The sequence below is a fragment of the Podarcis muralis genome, chromosome 7, assembly GCF_964188315.1.
Source record: "Podarcis muralis chromosome 7, rPodMur119.hap1.1, whole genome shotgun sequence".
Classification (NCBI taxonomy): Eukaryota; Metazoa; Chordata; class Lepidosauria; order Squamata; family Lacertidae; genus Podarcis; species Podarcis muralis.
In genome coordinates, this window is record NC_135661.1 from 25,753,693 (window position 1) to 25,775,137 (window position 21,445).

Genomic DNA, 21,445 nt, shown 5'->3' on the forward strand with positions numbered 1-21,445 from the left:
CTCCTTGGCCCTGCGCCTGCAGCCTGACACAGCTCAGCGCATTCAGTCACTGAACGCTGCTGTGGGGGGAGGAGAAAGCAACATGGGCTGGAAGAAGCCGGCAGATTTTCTGCACAACAGCTTCTGAGCTGGGCAAACTTGGCATTTGGGGAGCAGCTTTCCTTCAGGATCCCCAGTGGCAGGTTGTGTGGCTGGCATGATAAGAATTGTGAGTGTGCTTGAGGTGCACACATGATGAGAGAATCTCCATTTGGGGGCTTCCAGAACCTTCCATGTCCCCCCTCGGCTTTCTCTTCCCAGGGAGTTGGGAAGGCTTCCTTCCCAGCCTCTCCTGCTGAGGGAAAAGGGGCTGATTGAAGCCAGGCGTTTGGGGCTTTTGATCAGGCGGCGTGTTGTGGCAGCTCCAAGGCCTAATCGCTCCCAGATGCCTGACCTCTGCAGCGTCTTTGGGTGCTGGGCAAATTGCAGATGCTGGATTTGGAAGCGCCAGGAAATGGGGAGGGGGGCCGCCGAGCGCTGTACAGAAAGATTGCTGAGGGAGCTGAGCCAAGAAGCGACAGGAGTTGCTACTGCAGAGGCAGGCTTCCTGGGGTGGTTTGGAAGGGCCCCGTTTGGATCCAGCCACTGGCCAGGGGGGAGCCCACCTTCTTCAGGCAACCTGGTTGCTTGTTTGGATGACTGTGCCTTGCCCAGACCCAGGCTGGACGAAGCAACAGCACACCTGCCCCTACCCCTTTGCCTCGGGGGGGGCTTTGCTTTCTCTCTGGTAAAATGTCAGTGTCCTCTCTGGGCTGAAGTTCACATCTTGCATTTTAACACCTAGGTGTGAAATGTCTCATTGTCCAGTCATCTGGATGTGCCAAATTTCAACTTTCTGAGTGGCTTGGAAGTGTCACCAGCATCATTTCCCACCATTTCTGGGTCTTGTGCATGCAACAGGTTTTCAGCTTTCTGGCTAGCGTGGAAACAGCATAACTACATATATAGCAGGGGTGCGGAGCCTTCTTCTGCCCAAGAGCCACATTCCCTTTTGGGCGATCCTCCAAAGGCCACATGCCCATATGGTGGGCGTGGCTTGAGTCACAAGTGGGCACAGCAGTTGCTACCTCTTCCCTCCTCCGTCTGCTTTCCTTCACTGTTGTGTCTGCCCAAAGTCACTTAGCAGGACTAGAGCAGGCAGGTGCAGCGCTTGGCTGGGCTTCTCTCCCCACCTGCCCCGTCACCTCACTCCCAAGCAGCCAGCAACGCCTGGAGATCCAGCATGTGGCTCCCCCCACCCTCCAGCACTGCTTGAGTGCCAACCATTTCCTGATGCGTTACAAACTCCCCTGGGGGATCTGCTCTCCGCCACACAGAGGGCTGCCTCTTTGGCGAACAAAGCACTGCTCTCAAGGCCTGAGCCGGCTGGGAAAAGGGTTCTCTGTCTCTGGTTACACTCTGGATATCCCAGACAATGGTCCTTTGATCAGGTCTGGCAGGCAGGAGCGGGGCTGCAGAGGCCTCCTCCAGGTGGGGTGTTTTCCATGGATTCCAGCTGCTTCCTTGCATGTGTGGGGGTGTCATTGGGCCCCTCTGCAAATCTACCCACTGGGAGCCCTTTTGACAAACTTACTTTTCCTGCAGCTGCCTCCAAGGACAATGGGGACGTGCAGTAGACCTGTGACAGACTCTGCTTCCAGGTCATTTGTACTCCACTCCACTGTCCCGACTAACTAGATCTTATGAACTTGGTCACCTTGTAAACTTTACAAGGTAGAGCCTCTGGTCAGCTCTCCTAATAGCTTGTGCCTTATAATGGCACTGTTGTACCACCGTCAGCTTAAAAAAGAGAGAAAGATGTCCTGCCTCCAGCCCACTCTGCCACCTCTTTGTTCTCTCCCAAGACTGAGCACTATGCCAGGAAGAAGAGCCTGGCTTCTGGATCAGGCCCAAGGCCCATCTAGTCCAACATCCTGCTCTCACAGTGGCCAGACAGAAGTACCAGTGGGGATGCCACAAGCAGGACCTGAGTGCAGCTGCCCTCTTCCCACCTGAGATTCCCAGCCACAGATATTCAGAGGCATCCCATTCATTCAGAGATGGAGCAGCAGCCATCAGAGCCATGAGCCACTGACAGTTCCATCTTCCATTCTCCTTTTGGAGCCACCCAAGCTGGTAGCCGTTGCTGTGTCTTCTGGGAGCAATTGGGAATAACACCAGCCTTCCCCAACCTGGGGCCTCCAGGCGGCATACACTGCTCTGCAGCTTGTGCTGCCTGCCTGTGCCTGGGGCTGCTTGCCAGATCTGTCAAGCCTGTCAGTGTGTTTGTGTGTGTCCACATCAGTATTCCACCGCAAGCACGCTTGTCCCTCTTTCTTTTGCCCATCTGGCTTATCACAGGGGGCAATGATATCACCCAGCCTCCTGGTAGAAGTGATCTAATAGGCGCTGCTTCATTCTGCTTTGCCATGAAAACAGCTGTTTTTAGTCCCCAGCTCTGGCGCTGTAGCTTCCGGTGGCTTATAGAGAGACTAATTTGCTAATCACTGAGCAGGGGAATGGAAGCGATTTTGTAGGATTAACCTTCCCTGTGCTAGTATAGTGGAGCTCAGCGATGTCCCCGGCCATGCTGGTGACTGAGGCTTGCAGGATTACGCTCTCAAAGAGCGATGCCAGTTTGTTCATGGGCCACCATTGTGCTGCTATCTTTCCCAGGAGCCTCTGTTCCTGGTCTTCCCGTCTTTTGTGGGATGAGTGCCCTGCATCTGGGTAACAGAATGCGCTGAGACCTTAATCCCCAAATGCAGATTTTTGCTTTTCCCACTCTGATGACTTAAAGACTTTTGACCTGGTCATCACTCAAGGCTTAGAAATCAAGGGAAAGGGTTAACCGGTGCTCCCTGGAGTCTGTGTCATGCATTGCAGCCAAGTCAGAGGGGTTCTTCCGCCCCCTTAAGCAATTCTGCCTTGTCCTGCAGAGTGTTTTTAATTCCTTTGAATCGGAGACATCCGTAGCCTGTTGCTTGACTTACGGAAGCAGCAGCAGCATATGAAAGCGTGGTTTTCTAATTGCGAGGTTTGTGGGGTGCTGTTTCAAATGAACCACGCTTAACATTGAGAAAGGGAGGGAGGAGAGGCAGAGGGTGTTATTGTTTCCTCAGACTGGCTCCTGGCTTGCAAATCATGGTTTGCCTTTACCACTCATGTGCCAGCTCTTCGCCCAGGGATCAGGTGGTGGTGATTTATTTCATTCATGTATTTCAAAGTAATTCTACAAAAACAGTTACTTATATAAAAACAGTTAAAACTGTGTGTGTGTGCGCATGCGTGCGTGTGTGTGTGCATCCATATATATAAATCTCTCACTCACTCACTCACGCACACACACACACACACACACACACACACATGTATGTTAGAGGCTGCTGCCCCTGCTAAGCTCAGAGTGTGGGCAGAGTGCTTCTGCACTCCTGTTCAGCTTGCAGGCTTCTCACAGGCATCTTGTTGGCCACCCTGAGAACAGGATGCTGGACTTGAGGGGCCATTGGCCTGATCCAGCAGGCTTACCTTACATTATTAATGTTTTGCTTAGGTCTCCTTTGGAGAATTGCAGTGAAATGATTCCTCAGATTAAAGGAGATGCTGGATGGCCCTTGCAGACACCCTAAAGGGAAAGTGGGCAATCCTTGGGTCCTCGCAAACCCATGGTAGCTTCTGTGGTTACTGCACTGCAGATGGTTAGATGACTGTTCTTGCCCTGCACAGTGGTATCCCCTGAACTCAAACAGTAGAAGGGGTCAGGACTGCTCCTTTGTTATACTCTGGGATACTAGTGCATATGAGTGCACAGCCTCTAGGACAGCTTTTACCAACCTAATGTTCTCCAAATGTTTTGGACTACAACACCTATCCTCTGTGTTGCTGGGGCTGATTGGCGTTGTCACCCAAAATATCTGGAGGGCACCAGATTGGCAAAGGGAGGGGGAGAGAGAAGATTTTGCTGCTCAAAATGGCCCAGCCACGCAGGGGAATGATTAATGATGTGCCTGGAAGTGATATCATCTCTGCCCTTCTTGCGATGGGCCGGTGATGTTCGTGCGCAAGTGCCACCCCCACAGCGAAACAGTGTTTGCACCTGCTAGCTTCAAAAATAACACGAAAATTGCTATTTATTTCTTTGAAATGTGTATCCCCACTTAGAAGTTTGTAACCGGAATTCCAGCAGTGAACATAAATCGTAAAAAGAACTACATTAAATAGAATGGCAATTAAAATCAATCACTTGCAGCAGCTGGAACGGGTAGGAATAACGAAAATATTCAAATGCCAGATGGGACATTAAACGACTTGGATGAAAGTTTTTGGCAGACAAAAGAAGCTCCCTGTTCACCAAGAAGCCTCTTAAACTTCACAGAGATGGTGAATCTGTGGCCCTCCAGATGCAGGACTGCTAGCTCCATCGCTGTAACAGGAGTTGGAGTCTCAGCAACCTTGCGGGGGGGGGGGGGCACAGATTCCCCATGTTGTTTAACATAGTGGGGTTATCCGGATGTTTGGAGTACATTGTCAGCAGAATGCTGATGACACCCAGCTCCATTTCTCCTTTGCATCTGCAGGTGAGGCAGTGGAAGTGCTGTACCAGTGTTTTGCCTCAGTCATGGACTGGATGAGAGCCAACAAAGTGAAGCTCAATCCAGATAAGATGGAGGCACTGTTAGTGGGGGGTTCCCTAGACCGGATGGCTAGGAGATCGCCTGCTCTTAATGGGGTTACACTTTCTCTGAAGGAGCAGGTTCATAGCTTGGGGGTTCTGCTGGATTCATTGCTGTAAGCTTGAGGCTCAGGTGGCCTCAGTAGCCCGGAGTGCCTTCCATGAGCTTCGGCTGGTGGCCCAGCTATGCCCCTGTCTGGTCAAGGTTAGTCTAACTACTGTTGTCACTGCTCTGATAACCTCAAGGTTAGATTACTGCAATGTGTTATACGTAGGGCTGCCTCTGAAGACAGCTCGGAAACTGGTGCAGAATTCACTGGTCAGGTTGCTCACTGGAGCAAGATGGTCTGAGCACGTTACACCAATCCTGGCCACCGATTAGTTTCCTGGCCCAATTCAAAGTGCTGGTTTTGACCTATAAAGCCTTAAACGGCTCAGGACCGCAATACCTCAAGGACCACCTTTTTCCATATGAACCTACCCGGACCCTGAGATCATCTTCTGAGGCTCTTCTTCGCGTGCCTCCTCCGAAAGAGGTCCAGAGGTGGCAACACAAGAACAGGGCCTTCTTCAGATGTCCATTAATTTCATGGGTCTACGCAGACACTATCAGGGATCCAATGCAACAGTTTCTCTAGTGGATCACACATACCATTGTGTAACAAAGTTATAGAATTGTAGAGTTGGAAGGGACCCCTAGGGTCACCCACTCCAACTCCCCCCATGCAGGAATCCCAACTGGATTATACATGATCATACAACTAGCTTCCAGCAACCTGCTTCTGCATTCTCTAGCATATTGCTCACAGAACAAGTATCATGCCACAAGGCTCTGTCCTTGTGCTACATGGGATGTTACACTCTTACGGATTCTTCCTCCAGAAAAGCCCACCTATATATGGGAGCAGCCCATAGATAGCCTATATGGTGCTGTAGTGTTAGGGCCCACATGCTCAGATGTGCCTCAAGGGGGCTTCCTGAGGGCTTGCAGCTCAGGTTGGTTACTTCAGCATGGACAGGATCAAGGCCTTCTTCGTGGTGGCCCTTGAACTGTGGAACTCCCATCTGTACAGGCATTTAGGCCAGCACTGGAGACTTGCCTCTTCAGTGCTGCCTTTTAACTGAGATTTTCATTAGCTTGGGTGTTGTCAGAGCTGCGTCTGAAAGTATTCTGCATTCTTGCTAATGAGTCTATATTATATCTTTATATCTTCTCTTGTGTGTGCCCTGCTTTGTGAGGGTGTTGCCTGAAAAGACACTGGGACATATCTCTCTATCTGTCTGTCTACCTCTCTGTTAAACACAAACAGGACCGGGATCTGCTGCCAGCAGAGAAGCAAGAATCCTGTTGTCCTCTCTTAACTTTTAAAAACATTGTTCATGTTTAGTTTTTATTACATTGATAGCCCACCTTCCCCCAAGGTGCTCAGGGTGGTATATATGCTTCACCCATTTCCCATTTCATACGACGACACTGCGAGGTAGGTTAGGCTGAGAGATGGCGCCTGGCCCAGAAACACCCAGTGACCCTCATGGGCCTGAGTGGGGATTTCCCTCCCAGATCCTAGCTCAGCACTCTAACCACTGCACCACACTGCCCCTTAACGTTGCCTGCTCTTCCCTTGCAGACCTGAGGGAAGTGACGAAGCGCTTCTCCAAGATGGGGGTGTTCAACTACACAACACTGACCCTGGCTGACCCCAAAGGGCTGCTTTACGTGGGGGCCCGAGAAGCCATTTTCGCCCTCCGCACCAACAACATGGAGCTTGAGGAAATGGTGAGTTGCAGATTGGGCTGGCCGGTGGTCTTGGGAGGTGCTACACAGATGCATTAATCACAGAGATGCCTGCCAAATCTGCCTTTCCCAACTGGGTGCCCTCTAGTTTTGGGGACTGCAACTCCCATCAGGCCCAGCACCATATGGCTGTGCTGGTTGGTGCTGAGGGGAGCTGTAGTCTCATCAGGTTGGGACGGCTGTGCCAAAGATCCATCTCGTTCTTTGACCCGTGTTCTAGCAGTGCTCAAGAATCCCCAAGATGGGCATTTGAAGGCCAAGAGCGCTTGCTGTGCTGCTCTTGGAGAAACCTGGAGAAGAGCCTGGAGAAGAGGAGGTTAAGGGGTGATATGATAGCCATGTTCAAATATATAAAAGGATGTCATATAGAGGAGGGAGAAAGGTTGTTTTCTGCTGCTCCAGAGAAGCGGACACGGAGCAATGGATCCAAACTACAAGAAAGAAGATTCCACCTAAACATTAGGAAGAACTTCCTGACAGTAAGAGCTGTTCGACAGTGGAATTTGCTGCCAAGGAGTGTGGTGGAGTCTCCTTCTTTAGAGGTCTTTAAGCAGAGGCTTGACAACCATATGACAGGAGTGCTCTGATGGTGTTTCCTGCTTGGCAGGGGGTTGGACTTGATGGCCCTTGTGGTCTATTCCAACTCTATGATTCTTGCTTCCCAGCCGTGTTCCGCTATCAGGACTAGCAGCTGTTGGGTTGGTCTGTCCTTACATAGCAAGCTGCCCTGTAGAAAGCCAGGCCTCTTGCCCACCTTTTCTCTAAACTAGAAAACTGCAAATGCTGCAGCCTTTACTCCTAGGGAAGTTGTTCCACCCCCTTGATTGTTTTGGTTGCTCTTTTCCAACTCTATAACACCCTTTTTAAATGCTTTTATCGTGCTGCTTGTGGCTGTGATTGTGTGACTTTCCTGTTTAGGCAACATAAACAACCCCAAGCCCTTGTGATAGGGTGGGCTTCATAGGATGCTTAAGAATAATTTCTACTTCTTCGCAGATCCATTGGGAGGCTCCAGCAGAGAAGAAAGCAGAGTGTATTCAAAAGGGCAAAAGTAATCAGGTAAGACAGGACATGACCCTGGGGATCAGGGCCATAACTCAGCCTCCTCCAACCTGGTGCCCTGCAGCTGCTTTGTACTACAACTCCCATCAGCCCCAGGCAGGACAGCTGTCCTACATTCCACTGAAATCTGAGCCAGTTCACGTTTTCTTCACTGCAGACTTCTAGACAAGGAAACAGAGAGGTGTCTCCCATTGCTTTTTCAGGGGTTGTTTTCAAGAGCTGTCCTTAAGAAAACTGAGGACAGCGTCTGAGACCTGCACCCCGTGGGGATCCTCTTGCCCAAGGATCTCCCACAAAAGGATGGGCCTTTGTCCCTACCGCCAAACATCTCTTGGCAGCGGTGGGCAGGCAAGCGCAATATTGCCATGGCTTTGTCAGGCATCTGCAGTGAGGAACTTGCTGCTCTCCCCACCTGTTACGCTAGGAGAGTATTCAGAGAGGACTTGTCCCTAAAGGAGTTCATGGTAGAGGTGAGATTTGGATCAGGGCTTTCCTGATTCATAGCTCACTGTCCTGGCCATTATGCTACACCATCTTGGTATCAGTGTGTGCATGGGCCCTTTCCCTGTGAGCCCCCAGGCACCCTGCAGAGAGTGTGGCTGCTTTATACTTCCCCTTTCCATTGCCCTGCCCCTGGAAACACTGGTCTGCTCTAGTCTGCTCAGCTTCTCGCCTTCCCTGCTAAGCAAGCAGACCAGGGCTCTCTGCGCATCAAATCTTCCCCTGCCGACTTCTCTGACAAACGTGAATCCTCACTGAGTTGGGCTGGCTTTGGACCAGACAGGTGTGCATCTGGCAGTCAGCCTTGCTTCCTTGCTGACTGGGCAACAGGAGAGAGGGAGACTGAGGCTGCATTCCTCTCCCTACCTAACCTGGGAGTAAGCCCCACTGAATTCAGGGTGACCTGCATCTGAGTAGTCACAGTTAAGACCACAGCTTTAGCAGCCTCCCACTGCTCTTTCTGTTGTCGCAGTTGATTATGGATCATTGTTGATGGGGCTTCAATGTTAGGTCCCTTGGTAGGTTTTTAAATCTTTTTCTCAGTGATAAAATGTGGCCCCAATTAACCAGGCAGCTGAATTTCTAACTTTCAGTAAAAGAAGATTTATTATTTTTTTAAAAAACTCTGGGTAACAGGCATCCTCCGTAGAAGAGAGGTGTTCCCTTTGGTGTGAGAGGGAAGCAGAGATGCCTTTTCCTAAGCAGGGTCTTCCTACTATATGTGCACAGGCTCCATATTTAAAAAAGAACCACATCGCCACCCTCCCTGGGGATCCATTTGTGTGTGGATATGAAAACAAATGCTGATGTGATCCAGCTAATTAATCAGTTAATTAATTTCTTACGTGAAAAAAAGGCAAGCAACGAGTGTCAGGAAAGTTACCACAGGGATTGTGGCTTGTGGCGGCCAAGCATTCATCGCTTTTTCATCTTTCAACGTCTCTCCAGTTTGGGTTATCCTTTTCTGTTTTGTCCTGAAAGGGTTTTCATGGCCGCTCCTGAATTTGCTGGCTTAATAAGCCAGGATTTGATACCAGGTTGCTGTATCTGTGTGCTGAATCCTGCACATTATTTGCATATAATATACATAGATGCATGCTTTGGTTACATTTACAGTGGTACCTCTGGTTACGAACGCTTCAGGTTATGAGCGCCGCTAACCCAGAAGTAGCTGCTCCTGGTTGCAAACTTTGCCCCAGGATGTGAACGGAAATCACGCAGCGGGAGGCCCCATTAGCGAAAGTGCACCTCAGGATAAGAACGGTTTCAGCTTAAGAACAGACCTCCGGAATGAATTAAGTTTGTAACTAGAGGTACCACTGTATTGTGCTTTTAATTGGTGTCATGGGTACACTGTGGTGGTTTTTGTGAAGGAGCTCTAACCTCTGATTGCTGAGTTTGGCTTCTGAGGAGCCTTGAGGACTGGAAACGTGATTTTAAAGAACGGCAAGATTCTCCAGATGCTGACTTCTGTGTGTCAGCAATGCAACCACAAAATGAAAACAACCCACACCCTCTGGGTCAGGTCATTTGGCAGAGAATGAGACTCTAAATCTCAGGGTGGGTTTGAGCCCCACGATGAGCAAAAAATCCCTGCATTGCAGGGGGTTGGACTAGATGACACTCGTGCTCCCTTCCAGCTCTGCGATTCTATTCTGCGTTTGTGGCCTTTGGGGGTCTCACTAAGGTCCTTCTTTGTCCTCCTCAGACTGACTGCTTCAACTACATCCGTTTCCTGCAGAGTTACAACAGTTCCCACATGTATGCCTGTGGCACTTATGCCTTCCAGCCCAAGTGCGCCTACATTGTGAGTATGGCGGGGAGCTTTTCTGCCCATGAATTGTGCTTGGACACGTGGGCGGAGTGTGCTGCATGGGGGCGACTGGCTCAGTCCCATCACACTCCTCTCTTTCTTGGGCTCCTTGCAGAATCTGGCCACCTTCTCCTTGGACAGGCTCTCCTTTGAAGACGGAAGGGGGAAGTGCCCCTACGACCCCGACAAGGGGCACACGGGCCTCATTGTGGGTAAGTGGCACCCAGGGCTGCCTGCCTTCTTCAGCCTGAGGAGCAAAGTCCAAAGGGCAGGATGTCCCACTGGGAGGCGCTCTTTCGCAAAGCTCATTCAAATGGATTCTGCAGAAGGACTTTGGGGTGCAGTGGGGGGAAGAGCCAACTTCTGCAAAGCTTTTCTTGCCTGGTCGCCTGCAGGCAAGTTCTTGCTCTCCACAGGCAACCAGGCAAGTAACAGCTGGCCGGCCTGCTCCCTGCCTGCTCCCCCTCAATGCAGCCTGGGCCTCAGGGCTCTTCAAGCCAGGTTAACCCCTTCTCTCCCACCCATTTTAGAGGAAGAGTTGTATTCGGCAACACTCTACAACTTTCTGGGCACGGAACCTGTGATCCTGCGCAATCTGGGCCCCCAGTATTCTGTCAAGACTGAGCACCTGCCCACATGGCTCAATGGTGAGATGCGATGGGAAGCAGGAGGGTGGTTCTCCAGTTGGGCTCTCTGTGCGCATCAGTGCGTCGTGGCTCCTCCTTACAAATGCATGTTTTCCACAGTGGGTTCCAGGCAGAGGTTCACAAGTGTGGCAGGCATATGCTGCTTGCCTTGGTTTACTTAGCTTGGAAAAACCACCACCCTCTGCTTCTGTACTCTGAATGTGGAATCTCGTCTGCACATAGCTCCATATTGTCTGTGCTAGGCATGGGGAGCCTAAAACCAACCGCTGCTAAAGCCCGTGTGGTGTAGTAGTTAAAACATTGGACTGAGATCTGGGAGAGCAGAGTTCAAGGCCCCACTCAGGTGTAAAACTCACTGAGTTACCTTGGGCCGGCCACTGTCACTCAGCCTAATCCACCTCACAGGGCTGTTGTGAAGATTAAATGGGGAGAGAGGTCCTTGGATGAAAGGAGGGGTATAACTGTCATTGGAAGAAAGTAAGCCAGGATTATATCTGCGCATGTGTGTTTGGTGGGGGCTTAGAGGGGATTGGGAAGGATGTGTTTGGTTTCAGGACTGGCCGTTCATCTTGCTTCCTTTCCTCCTTTTGTAGAACCCCACTTTGTGGGCTCGGCCTTCGTCCGGGAGAGCAAAGGCAGCGACAGAGGGGATGACGACAAGGTCTATTTCTTCTTCAGCGAGCGGGCGGTGGAGTACGACTGTGACATAGACCAAGTTGTGGCCCGGGTAGCCAGAGTCTGCAAGGTAGGCGGCACTTCCAGAGGCGATGGAGAGTTATGGCAGGCTCTGTGTGGCCCAACCACCTCAGAAGACTCCAGCTGGGTCAGAGCCCAAGGCTTGTCTAGTCCAGCAGCCCAAATCAGAGTTAAAGGAAGGATGTATTTTATTCTTTTATTGCAATGAAACGATTTTCTTATATACAGACACTCCAATAATAAGTCCTTAATAGGACTTATTTTGATGCAGTGGATTTCACCCTCTGGCCAACAACACAGAGGTCTTCATCATTGGCCTAATATAGCATCAAAGGAATGAAATGTGAGAAATCTAAAGAATAAAAAACTTTAACAAGTCAGCATTTCTAGAATAAAAAACAAACATGCACAAAACAGCAAGAAGCTGATTCTCACTTCTTCCTCTCCAGCTCTTAAAATTTTGCCTGTAAGCTCCATGAGACAGGGACCTCTCCCCCCCCCCCTCTTAAATGTTAATTATCTCTGTGCAGGGGGACGTGGGTGGCGCTCGGACTTTGCAGAAGAGGTGGACGACGTTCCTGAAGGCACGGCTGTTGTGCTCTATTCCGGAGCAACAGCTGCATTTCAATCGGATCCAGGGAACGTACACTCTGAGTGGGGATCATTGGTCTGAAACTAGCTTTTTCGGTGTCTTCCAGGCACGCTGGTAAGGCAGCAAAGAACTGCTTTCAGATTTCTCCTGTGGGGCTTTGCTCTGCAAAGGCTGAGTGGGTGGTTGGCAGGGCTGCAGGAGTGCAAAAATGTCACAAGGTACGAGGGTGAGAACAGAATTCAGCTTCCGGAGAATCTCTGCTTTCACTTTTTTTTTTAACAAGCAAGCATCTTGTCCTAAGGCCAGAAACCATATTTGTTAGGTATTGATAGATGGACTATTGATACAACTGAATTATTTTTTTTTAAAAAAAACCCAGTTTTTGAAAATGACTTTCAGTGAAATTTCCTTAAAACAACATAAAAAGAAATCTATATATTAGAAATAAAACCATATCCTTTAAAGCATGTGGCCCATGCCTATAGAAATTTTGGGAATAGGAGGGGTGATCAGACAAGATTTCCAGGGGAGACGGGTACAACTTCAGTGTGTTATAGGTCTCTTTTGGGCACACACACTAATTTGCCCATAGTGAGTCATGCAACATGGGGGAGAGAGCAGCATAAATTGCCTAAATTAATCTACATGATTTATGTTGGATTTTGTTCCTGGTGTCCCACCCCCCCACCCCCACCCCCCAAAAAAACTTCCTTCCAATGCCAAAAGGAAAGATGTGGGGTTGGGTAGGGTTAGAGAGGCTGTCATCCCATCCTGATAGTTGGATAACACAGTCAATGAAATGGGAATAATTGCAGGAGTCCTGTTCTTTCCCTCAGCCTGTCCTGATATAACGGCAATAAAAACTTCCCAAGCTTGATATCTGAAAGGGGAGGTTGAAACAGTTGATCTTGAATTATTGTTCAATTTACTGGCTGCTGGTAGAATCTGTAAAGCAAAGGGTGGGGTGGGGGGTGGGAATGGGAATGGCACAAATTCTCCACAATCACCAACTGGTTAAGCAAAATATAGGACACTACATGGCTGATTTGCTTTTCTAACTTGTTTTTCTGGAAGCTATTCAAGAAAATAAATATGTTCTTTGAAAAATGGTCTTTGTTTATTTGGGGAATAACAAATTTCAAGATAAAAAGCAAGCCTAGTGTATGGTTGTTTTTCTATGTTGTCATATCAGTTTAGGATTTAATTATGGCAGTCATATCAAACATATATGTTTGTGGTTTTATTAGAACATATTTTCTTTTATTTGTAAATATTTCTAGTTCAGTACCATTTTTTTGTTTGCAACTTCTTATGGGTTTTTTTTTGGGGGGGGGGAGTAACAATTTAAAATAAAATCTTCCCAATCTTGGTTGCTCTCTATCACTAAACTTATTTCTGCCTCCTGCCCTTTCTTTCCTGCAGGGGCGATATGGATGTTTCTGCCGTCTGTCAATACCAGATTCAAGAGGTGCAGAAAGTGTTTGACGGTCCCTACAAGGAGTACAGCGAGGTAGCTCAGAAGTGGGTTCGGTACTCGGACCAAGTGCCCAGTCCTCGTCCTGGAGCAGTAAGTACTTCTGGGGAGGAGAGTGGGAATCCCAAGTGGCTTCCCTGCCCCCCCCGAGAGATGGGGTGCCCAGCTGCTGCCCCCTTCTGGTCTCTGAGGGCAGAAGTGTACCCACCACTCCCTTCCCTCCCAGTTTCCCCTTGGACAGATTGGCTCACAGATGGTGCCAATCCTGAGATTGCTTCTCCAGATCCAGATTCTTCCAGAGTATCTTTACTTTTTATCACATGTGGTAGATACCGCATGCCACTACCCAGGGCAGGTGGCAGCAACACGAAAAATGTAAGCACACCTTTGGAAAATGTGGATGTGACGGAGCAACTCAGTGGAAATTTCCCTGGTCTTACACGGAAGACTTGGCATGTCCCCAAGCTGATGTGAATCCTCACCCCAGCTGATGTTGTGATTCCTGCATCACAGTGGGTCATACTAGATGACCCATGGGAGCCCTTCCACCTCAATGATGCTGGGATGATTCTGTGATAATGGGCTACAGTGCTTTGTGTCTCCAAGCCCAAGCATGATCGGGCTGACAGTTGAGAGTATAGGCAGCTGGGATAGCTCAGTTGGTAGAGCACGAGACTTTTAATCTCAGGGTCGTGGGTTCAAGCCCCACATTGGGCAAGAAACTCCTGCATTGCAGGGGGTTGGGCTAGATGACCCTCGTGGTCATTTCCAACTCTGCAATTCTATTATTATCTCTCTGGGTGTGTTTTCTCTGGCTGTATCTCTGTCATAAGTGTCTACTCATCTGGTGAAAGCTACATTTCCTGGCTTCAAATCCCTGCGTCTTTTCCCATGTGCACATTACAGTGGTGCCTCGCAAGACGAAAAGAATCCGTTCCGCGAGTCTCTTCGTCTTGCGGTTTTTTCGTCTTGCGAAGCAAGCCCATTAGCGGATTAGCGCTATTAGCGGTTTAGCGGGCTTAGCGGATCAGCTGATTAGCGGCTTAGCGGATCAGCTGATTAGCGGCTTAGCGGATCAGCTGATAAGCGGCTTAGCGGATCAGCTGATAAGCGGCTTAGCGGCTTGGGAAAAAGGGGGGGGGGGAGGAAAAAAACCCTGCAGGAACTCGCAAGACATTTTCGTCTTGCGAAGGAAGCCCATAGGAAATTTGTTTTGCGAAGCACCTCCAAAACGGAAAACCCTTTCGTCTTGCGGGTTTTCTGTCTTGCGAGGCATTCGTCTTGCGGGGCACCACTGTACTTTTCCCAGGTGCCTTCTTATTTAGCCATGAGGAAAGTGTGCTCTGCACACCCGGAGCAGCCAATATGGTGCTCTTCAGCTGCTGCTGAACTGCAGCTCCCCACCTGATTGTGCTGCTTGGGGCTGATAGGAGCTGGAAGGCACTCCTTCTGTACGCTCTCAGAAGCACTCTTCTTTATGACTGTTTTGCATCCATCATGGCTGGGCCTTGTCAAATTAAAATCATTTTTGCAGAGCCAAGGCTTAATCTGTGTCAAAGCATTTCCAGCTCTGACCTAAGCCCTGCATCTTCCCTTCCTTCCAGTGCATCACCAACTCCCTGGAGCTGCCTGACAACACGCTCAACTTTGCAAAGAAGCACCCCTTGATGGATAAGGTGGTCCCTCCCCAAGGCAACCGGCCTTTGCTGGTCAAGAAGGAGGCCAACTTCACCCAGCTGGTGGTGGAACGGGTTCATGGCTTGGATGGCAAACCGTATGAATTGCTCTACATTGGCACAGGTATGGAATTCTAAGGCCCAGAGCACTCTTTGCATTTTAGAAGGTACCAGTTTAACCTCTGGCATATCAAATAAAAGGGTCTTGGTTAGTGAAGGATGCCAAAGCTTCTCTGTAGGAGGTCTTGGAGTGTTGCTGCCTGCCGGAGTAGACCAGGGATAGGGAACCTGTGGCCCTCAAGATGGTGGACTACCAACTCTCATGCCCCCCCCCCTTGCCAATGGCCATGTTGGCTGAGGCTGTTGGGAGTTGCAGTCCAGCCACATCTGGAAGACCACAGGCTCCCCATCCCTGGTGTACTTGCTTCACAAACTGAAACTCCACTGTCAGGCAGAGAAGATGGGGGGGGGGGGGGAGGCTGGCTCTGTATGTCGAGTTGCAGCACCTCTGCGGATAGGCTGAGTTACTGCTCCAACCTGCTCCTGGGTTTGGGGGATGGAAATGCCACATGAGCCCCGCTCTTGAGTCAGATGAGAACATAATTTCAGTTTTGATGCTGGGGTGGTTCTTGGAAGGAGTGGCCTGAGGAAGGACTGTAGCTTAATGGTAGGCACCTACCTTGCATGTAGGAGGTCCCAGGATCAACCCCTGACATCTGCAGGAAGGCCTGGGAAAGATTCCTGACCTGGAATCCCAGAGAGCTGCTGACCGGCAGTGTCAGCTAGGTGGACCTAATGGCCTGACTCAAGGCAGTTTCCTAGGTTCCTATGATATGGTAACTGGCAGAGACAGTGGTCCCTAGGGCAGCTCTGTTCTGGCAGCTCTCTCTGGCCCAGAGAGCACCTTCCTGTGATGCTTCTTTGCCATGACCTCCCTCTCTTGAATTTTCTGAAGATAATGGCTGGCTGCACAAGGCCGTGGTCTTGCCATCGGGTGTCCACCTGATCGAAGAGCTGCAGATCTTTGAGCATGCCCAGCCTGTCAAGAGCCTAGTGTTGTCCCTGCAGAAGGTAAGAAATGTCCCTGCATGGGCCGGGGTTGGAAACACGGGGGGTGACAGCAGGCAACAGTCTTTTCCTTGTGGTGTCACAAGGCATGTCCCCAATCACACCACATGATGGGCAGTGCTGATGTGTAGGCCCACCCAAAAAGCCTTGCTGAAAACAGATTCTACAAGTTAAGACCACTTGCTTTTGCTTTGGCTAATTCTACTTTCAGGATTCAGACATCAAAGAGTTAGTGAGCAGGTCTTTCTGACGAGGGATTGGTGGAATTGTAGTGTTTTGGAGGTGAGAGAATAGTGGGATGTGCTGGTCAGGAGATGAGGGCAGTGCAGCCAAACTGAGCACGACAGGATTGGGGTCAGCCACTGTGCACTTTGAGGTTTGCTAAGATTTCATCAGAAACTGCCTGTATGGTTCTCTGCAACCATAAGGACTAGAAACCTGGACAAATGTATGTAAACTTAGATCCACAACATCCCACATTTGGCAGAAGATGTTTGTGCCTTTGCAGCAAGAGCATGCAATAGAGCAACCCAGGGAATGAGGCAGCGCTGACTTTTTCAGTGGTATCTGAAGATTAAGGTGGGAGCAAAGTGGTATAACTCTAGATGCTGCTCCAGTATTGATATTCTTCCCTCTCACCCCAGAGGGTGCTGTTTGTTGGCTCCAACTCCCAAGTTATCCAGCTTCCTGTGGCCGACTGCAGCAAGTATCACAGCTGTTCTGACTGCATCCTCGCTAAGGACCCTTACTGTGCCTGGACGTGGAATGGGAGTCGCTGTGTTCGCATAGATGCCTATGATGGGTAAGAAGCACATCTTGGAAAGTGGCAAAAGAGGGAGTGAAAAGGAAGGGAAATGTGGAGAACACCCTGAGACATCAACTCTCAGGAATCTTGTTCAGCTACTCTTCTGTGTCCAGATCTTTGCTGAATGCTCTTAAGTAGCTTCCCTGCCTTCTTGTAACCACCAGGCCTAGAAACTTCTGCAGTTTCTGGGGGTCAGAACTCTATGCCTGCACAAAAAGAACTTACAGGCACGCAGAATACATGGTTTTATGGTCCTGTTGCCTTTTATTTAAATAATTTATATCCTGCTTTTCACCCGTGTCTCAAAGTGGCTTACAAAAAAATAAATAAAACAGACAATGTACAAATTTTAAAACAAAGGTGACCCCCAGCTTTTCCTTGGTATTGTGGTGCTGTTCTGTAGCTTTGTTCCCTCTGTCTTTGTGGCGAAACATCTTCTGATGAACTGGCTTTTGGCTCTTTTAGGACCTCGCTGCTGTTCCAGGATTTGGGAGTGGAGCCTGGGATTTGCACCCCCCTGCGCACGTCAAAATCAGGTCAGTCCTCCTCTGCAATTTTCAGGCAGTGTTGTGTTGTGGTTACTCTGTGGACTCCTCGTATATATGCTTTGTGGGACCTGTGGTTTCAGCATTGTGGTCCTTCAGTGACAAGACAAGCTTTACTAGGGTGTGATTGTGTGTTTCAAATGCTCAGTTGCAACTCCAAAGCTAGCATCTTCATAGGAAATGCCACAAAATCGAGTTTTACTCCTCCCTCATGCCAAGTGATAGAAACACTCCAGCTTTCATCAGTAACTCTGGAGCAATGTCCTCAGTTGTCTCCACACCACACACCTCCTTTTTATCCTCACAGCAACCCTGTGAGGTAGGTTGGGCTAAGCAAAAGCGGCAGGCCTAGGCTCACCCAGGGAGCTTCATAGTTAGTGAGGATTTGACCCTGGGCCCTCCCTGGTGTGCTGTATCATGCAACCCACAGGTTGCGCCCGGATGGACTCTCGCTGCAAGGAGATTTGGTTGCTTGTCTGAGGGCAGTCCTGGGACTTGTGGCTGGACCATGAAAAGGAGGAGGCATAATTGCCTCTTGATCAAAACTCACATGACATTGAGTCTGCAAATCTTTCTAGAAATGGTGGTGGGAGCCTGTGGGCACATAAAATGAAGCACAACAGAACAGAATTAGGCAAGAGGCTGCCTGATCAGAATGTCTATACTAGGTCAGGTTGGTTATTGTTAATTTATTGCTTTGAATATAGCTCAAGTCAGTAGAGCATAAGACACTTAATCTCAGGGTCTTGGGTTTGAGCCCCATGTTGGGCAAAAAGGTTCCTGCATTGCAAGGGGTTAATTACCCTCGTGGTCCCTTCAGCTCTACAGTTCTATGATTCTGTGACACTATACTGAGTAGGGCTGCCATACACCCAGAATTTCCCGGACATAGCTGGGATTCGTCTGCCGGAAATAGCATCTGGGCAGAATTACGGAAATTCAGGGAAAATGTCCGGGAAACCCCAGGCACAGAGCACAGAGCTTTTGCTTTGGAAGCAAGAAAATCCTGTGCTTCGTAGACTGCAAGGAGCCCTGTCTGTTGGCAGAAGAATAGCTAGGCGTGATGTCCTCCCCCGTCTCTTGTTCACCCTCTCCCTTCTCTCTGCAGGAACCAAAGTAATTCCCAAGAACATCACGGTGATGGTGGGCACAGACCTGGTCCTGCCATGCCGCCCAACCTCCAACCTGGCCCAGGCTCGCTGGACCTTCAATGGGCAGGAGTTGCCTGAGGAGCGGGACTCGGTCCTGTACGATGCCCACCTCAAGGCGCTGATCATCTTGGGCACCAGCCTGAAGCACAGCGGGCTGTACAGGTGTGTCCAGCTGGAGGAACGCAATGAGCTGATGTCCGAGAGCTACGTGGTGACCGTGGTCTCTGGCCCGGCCATGTCTCTGGAAGCACGAGCCCCTCTGGAGAACCTGGGCCTGGTGTGGATGGTTGTGATCGCTCTGGCCGCCGTGTGCTTGGTGCTTCTGTTGGTGGTGCTGTCCCTGCGGCGCAGGCTCAAGGAAGAGCTGGAGAAGGGCTCCAAGGTCATCGAGAGCACCTTGGTCTACCCCATTGAGCTGCCGAAGGAGGCAAAGAGCCCCACCTTCATTCCCAGCACCACCTCGGACTCGGACGAGAAGCTTTGGGACCCAGCCAGCTACTACTACTCTGACGGGTCCCTGAAGATCGTCCCCGGCCATGCCGTGTGCCAGAACGGAGGCACCACACCCTCTCCCACCACCAACGGCATCCCCGGGCAGCCCCTGCAGTCTCCCCCGCTCCACTCGCCCAACCGCATCAACCTGGGCAACATCCGCGGCTCTTCCTCCAACGGCTACATCCGCCTCAACCTGGGCGCTGAGGAGCGGCCAGACTACAGCGACCTGGCTGAGGAGCTGCGCCGGAAGCTCAAGCAGAGGCAAGCGCTGCCTGACTCAAACCCCGAGGAGTCGTCCGTATGAGCAGCGCTGTGGACTGGGCCTGTGTATTATTACTCAACTACCTCATAAACTAGGCTGGGATCACTGCCCCTGGCTGGTTCTACTTCTTTTTTTAAGAAAAGAAAATCCTATTTAAATACTTCCTTCAGACACTTCGGCCCCCAGTTTTTATACACTGCCAAGCCCCCATTACTGGCTGCTCCAGCCTCATTCAGTGTTTTTAGCCGTGCTTCCTTCTGAGAAATCCCCAGGACTTTGTGGGAGGTGTGTTCAACTCTTCCTTTGCCTTGGATGGTGAGCCTGAACCTCACTGGAGACTTAACCATTGGACTGGCAGACCCAGTAATTCAGGCCTGCCCACCCCCCCACCCCAAAACGGCTCTGTGGCTGATGACAGAGTGGACAGCAAAAGGCAGGGCAGAGTCTCGTTCCCAGTACACAGCTGCTGTTGGGTCCATGCTGTTCTGTTTGCCACTTCCCTCTGCTGTGCTGACCAGGAAACTACCGGCCAAATGCAATAGTTGGGCCAGGGTAGCTGAGAGTCTGTGCCCATGCCTCTGAAGGAAACACTGAGGATTAACATGAAGATGCATAAATCCCCCCCCCCCCCCCGGGAGTAATGCCACAAAGGGGGCCTGCATGTGTGGGGCTGGGCCTCTTCAAGCTTAGATGGTGAGAGCGAAAAGGGGTTGGGAAGGTGGCACAGGGAAGAATTGAGTTCCGGGGAAGACTTGCAATAACTGAGCTGGAGACTGCTTTGCCTGGAAAAGACCCACCTTTTGTCAAGGGTGGCACCACCAGGGAAGGTGCGCAGAATCTGGGTCTGCCCAAGGGATTGTGGTCAGGTCAAGGCAGAAAGTTTTGAGTGGCAATCTCCCATCCTGCTAAAGCCTTTCAGGCTTATGTTTAATTCAGTGGGGCTTGTGCAGGAGATCTCCCCAGTAAATCACACTCTTCCCAGTCTGATTGGCGCCCTCCCCATGGCACCTCCAGATCTGCCACCTGTGGTGACCACCTTTACTTACCCCGTGGTAAGACTTGCTTCTGGAGGGAGAGAGAACCCGTGTGTGTGTGAGAGAGAGAGAGAGGGGGGGGGGGCTCTTCCTTCAAAGCAATTGACTGCTGTGACTAAACTGAGCTTCCTCCCTTCTTTTTGGGGGAATGAGGAGCATGCAGTGTAGATACCCCCACCCCCCTGGCTGTATCCCTGCCTGGTAACCAAGCCCTCAACACAGCCAGACCCTTCCCCTAATCCTGCATGCCTCACACCACTGCCAGCAGCTGACTCCACCCCCTCCTCTCTTTTTACCCTTTTTTAATCCAAGAAAAAACCCATGTAAATAATAAGAGGGGCCTCTTGATAACAAGGGTCTCTTGCTCGCCCTGCCCACCTCCCCCAGGCAATTCGTGTAATTTATTTGTTACTGAAATATATTTATTTGATGTAAATATCTGGATATTTTTATATTAATAATAAAATGGAGAATAAGAATAACATGATGAGTACTGTGTTCATTGGGGCGTGGGGGTTTCTCTTCCATTGCAGAACATGCCTTCTCAGGAGAAGAGTGTGCATTATATGTTATTAATAATAATTGACGGCAGTAATAATATTGTTAAAGCCTCATTGGGTGTACACTGCATTTTACAGAACAGAAGAGGTCCTTGTCCCAAGCAGACTGCAATCTAAATCTAGATGGGAGAAGGAGGGAGAGAACAGGAAATTGGGAGAAAAAAAGGTGAATGTGGTGTGTATTCAGGACCAGCCCTACTCAAGAGTAGACCCATGGACATTAAATGGCATGGCTAACTTATTGCTTTCATTGGCTCTCTACATTGCATTTGGAAGAGAAGAGAGCGAGGCAAAGGCGTCATCTTGGGAGGAAGGCTGAATAAGGGCCATATATTGGGATATGATGGTGGGTGGTTTCTGATTGTCTCTTCTCAAAAACGAAGCCCTGTGATTATGCTAACCTTTGCCAAACTCCAGATATTTTTGACAACACCCCGGTGTATCTCTTGCAATGAGGAGACCTGTAGTTCAAAACGTCTCGAGGGCGCTAGGTTGGTGAAAGTTGGTTTCCTGCAATTTTTTTATTCCTGGCTATGATGCATCTCAGATGATGAATTGCCCAAGACAGGACAAGCTCTT

At 50.0% G+C, this 21,445-nt stretch overlaps 1 protein-coding gene and 1 non-coding gene across 3 annotated transcripts in view; both read left to right on the plus strand.

The window, feature by feature from the left end:
• SEMA4C (semaphorin 4C) overlaps positions 1-20,788 on the plus strand; it is a 63,940-nt gene extending 43,152 nt beyond the window's left edge. For both annotated transcript variants that reach the window (XM_028740612.2, XM_028740611.2), the window contains exons 3-15: positions 6,319-6,467; positions 7,482-7,544; positions 9,757-9,855; positions 9,977-10,073; positions 10,392-10,508; positions 11,102-11,253; positions 11,735-11,910; positions 13,219-13,363; positions 14,875-15,070; positions 15,902-16,017; positions 16,659-16,816; positions 17,285-17,355; positions 18,473-20,788. In XM_028740612.2, coding sequence (XP_028596445.2) covers positions 6,319-6,467; positions 7,482-7,544; positions 9,757-9,855; positions 9,977-10,073; positions 10,392-10,508; positions 11,102-11,253; positions 11,735-11,910; positions 13,219-13,363; positions 14,875-15,070; positions 15,902-16,017; positions 16,659-16,816; positions 17,285-17,355; positions 18,473-19,314 — 2,381 coding nt within the window. In that variant the 3' untranslated portion in view covers positions 19,315-20,788. The remainder of the gene's footprint in view (positions 1-6,318; positions 6,468-7,481; positions 7,545-9,756; positions 9,856-9,976; positions 10,074-10,391; positions 10,509-11,101; positions 11,254-11,734; positions 11,911-13,218; positions 13,364-14,874; positions 15,071-15,901; positions 16,018-16,658; positions 16,817-17,284; positions 17,356-18,472) is intronic.
• Positions 13,915-13,987, plus strand: TRNAK-UUU (transfer RNA lysine (anticodon UUU)). Its single transcript has one exon. It is a non-coding gene; the product is annotated as a tRNA-Lys (tRNA).
• Positions 20,789-21,445: the final 657 nt, after the last annotated feature.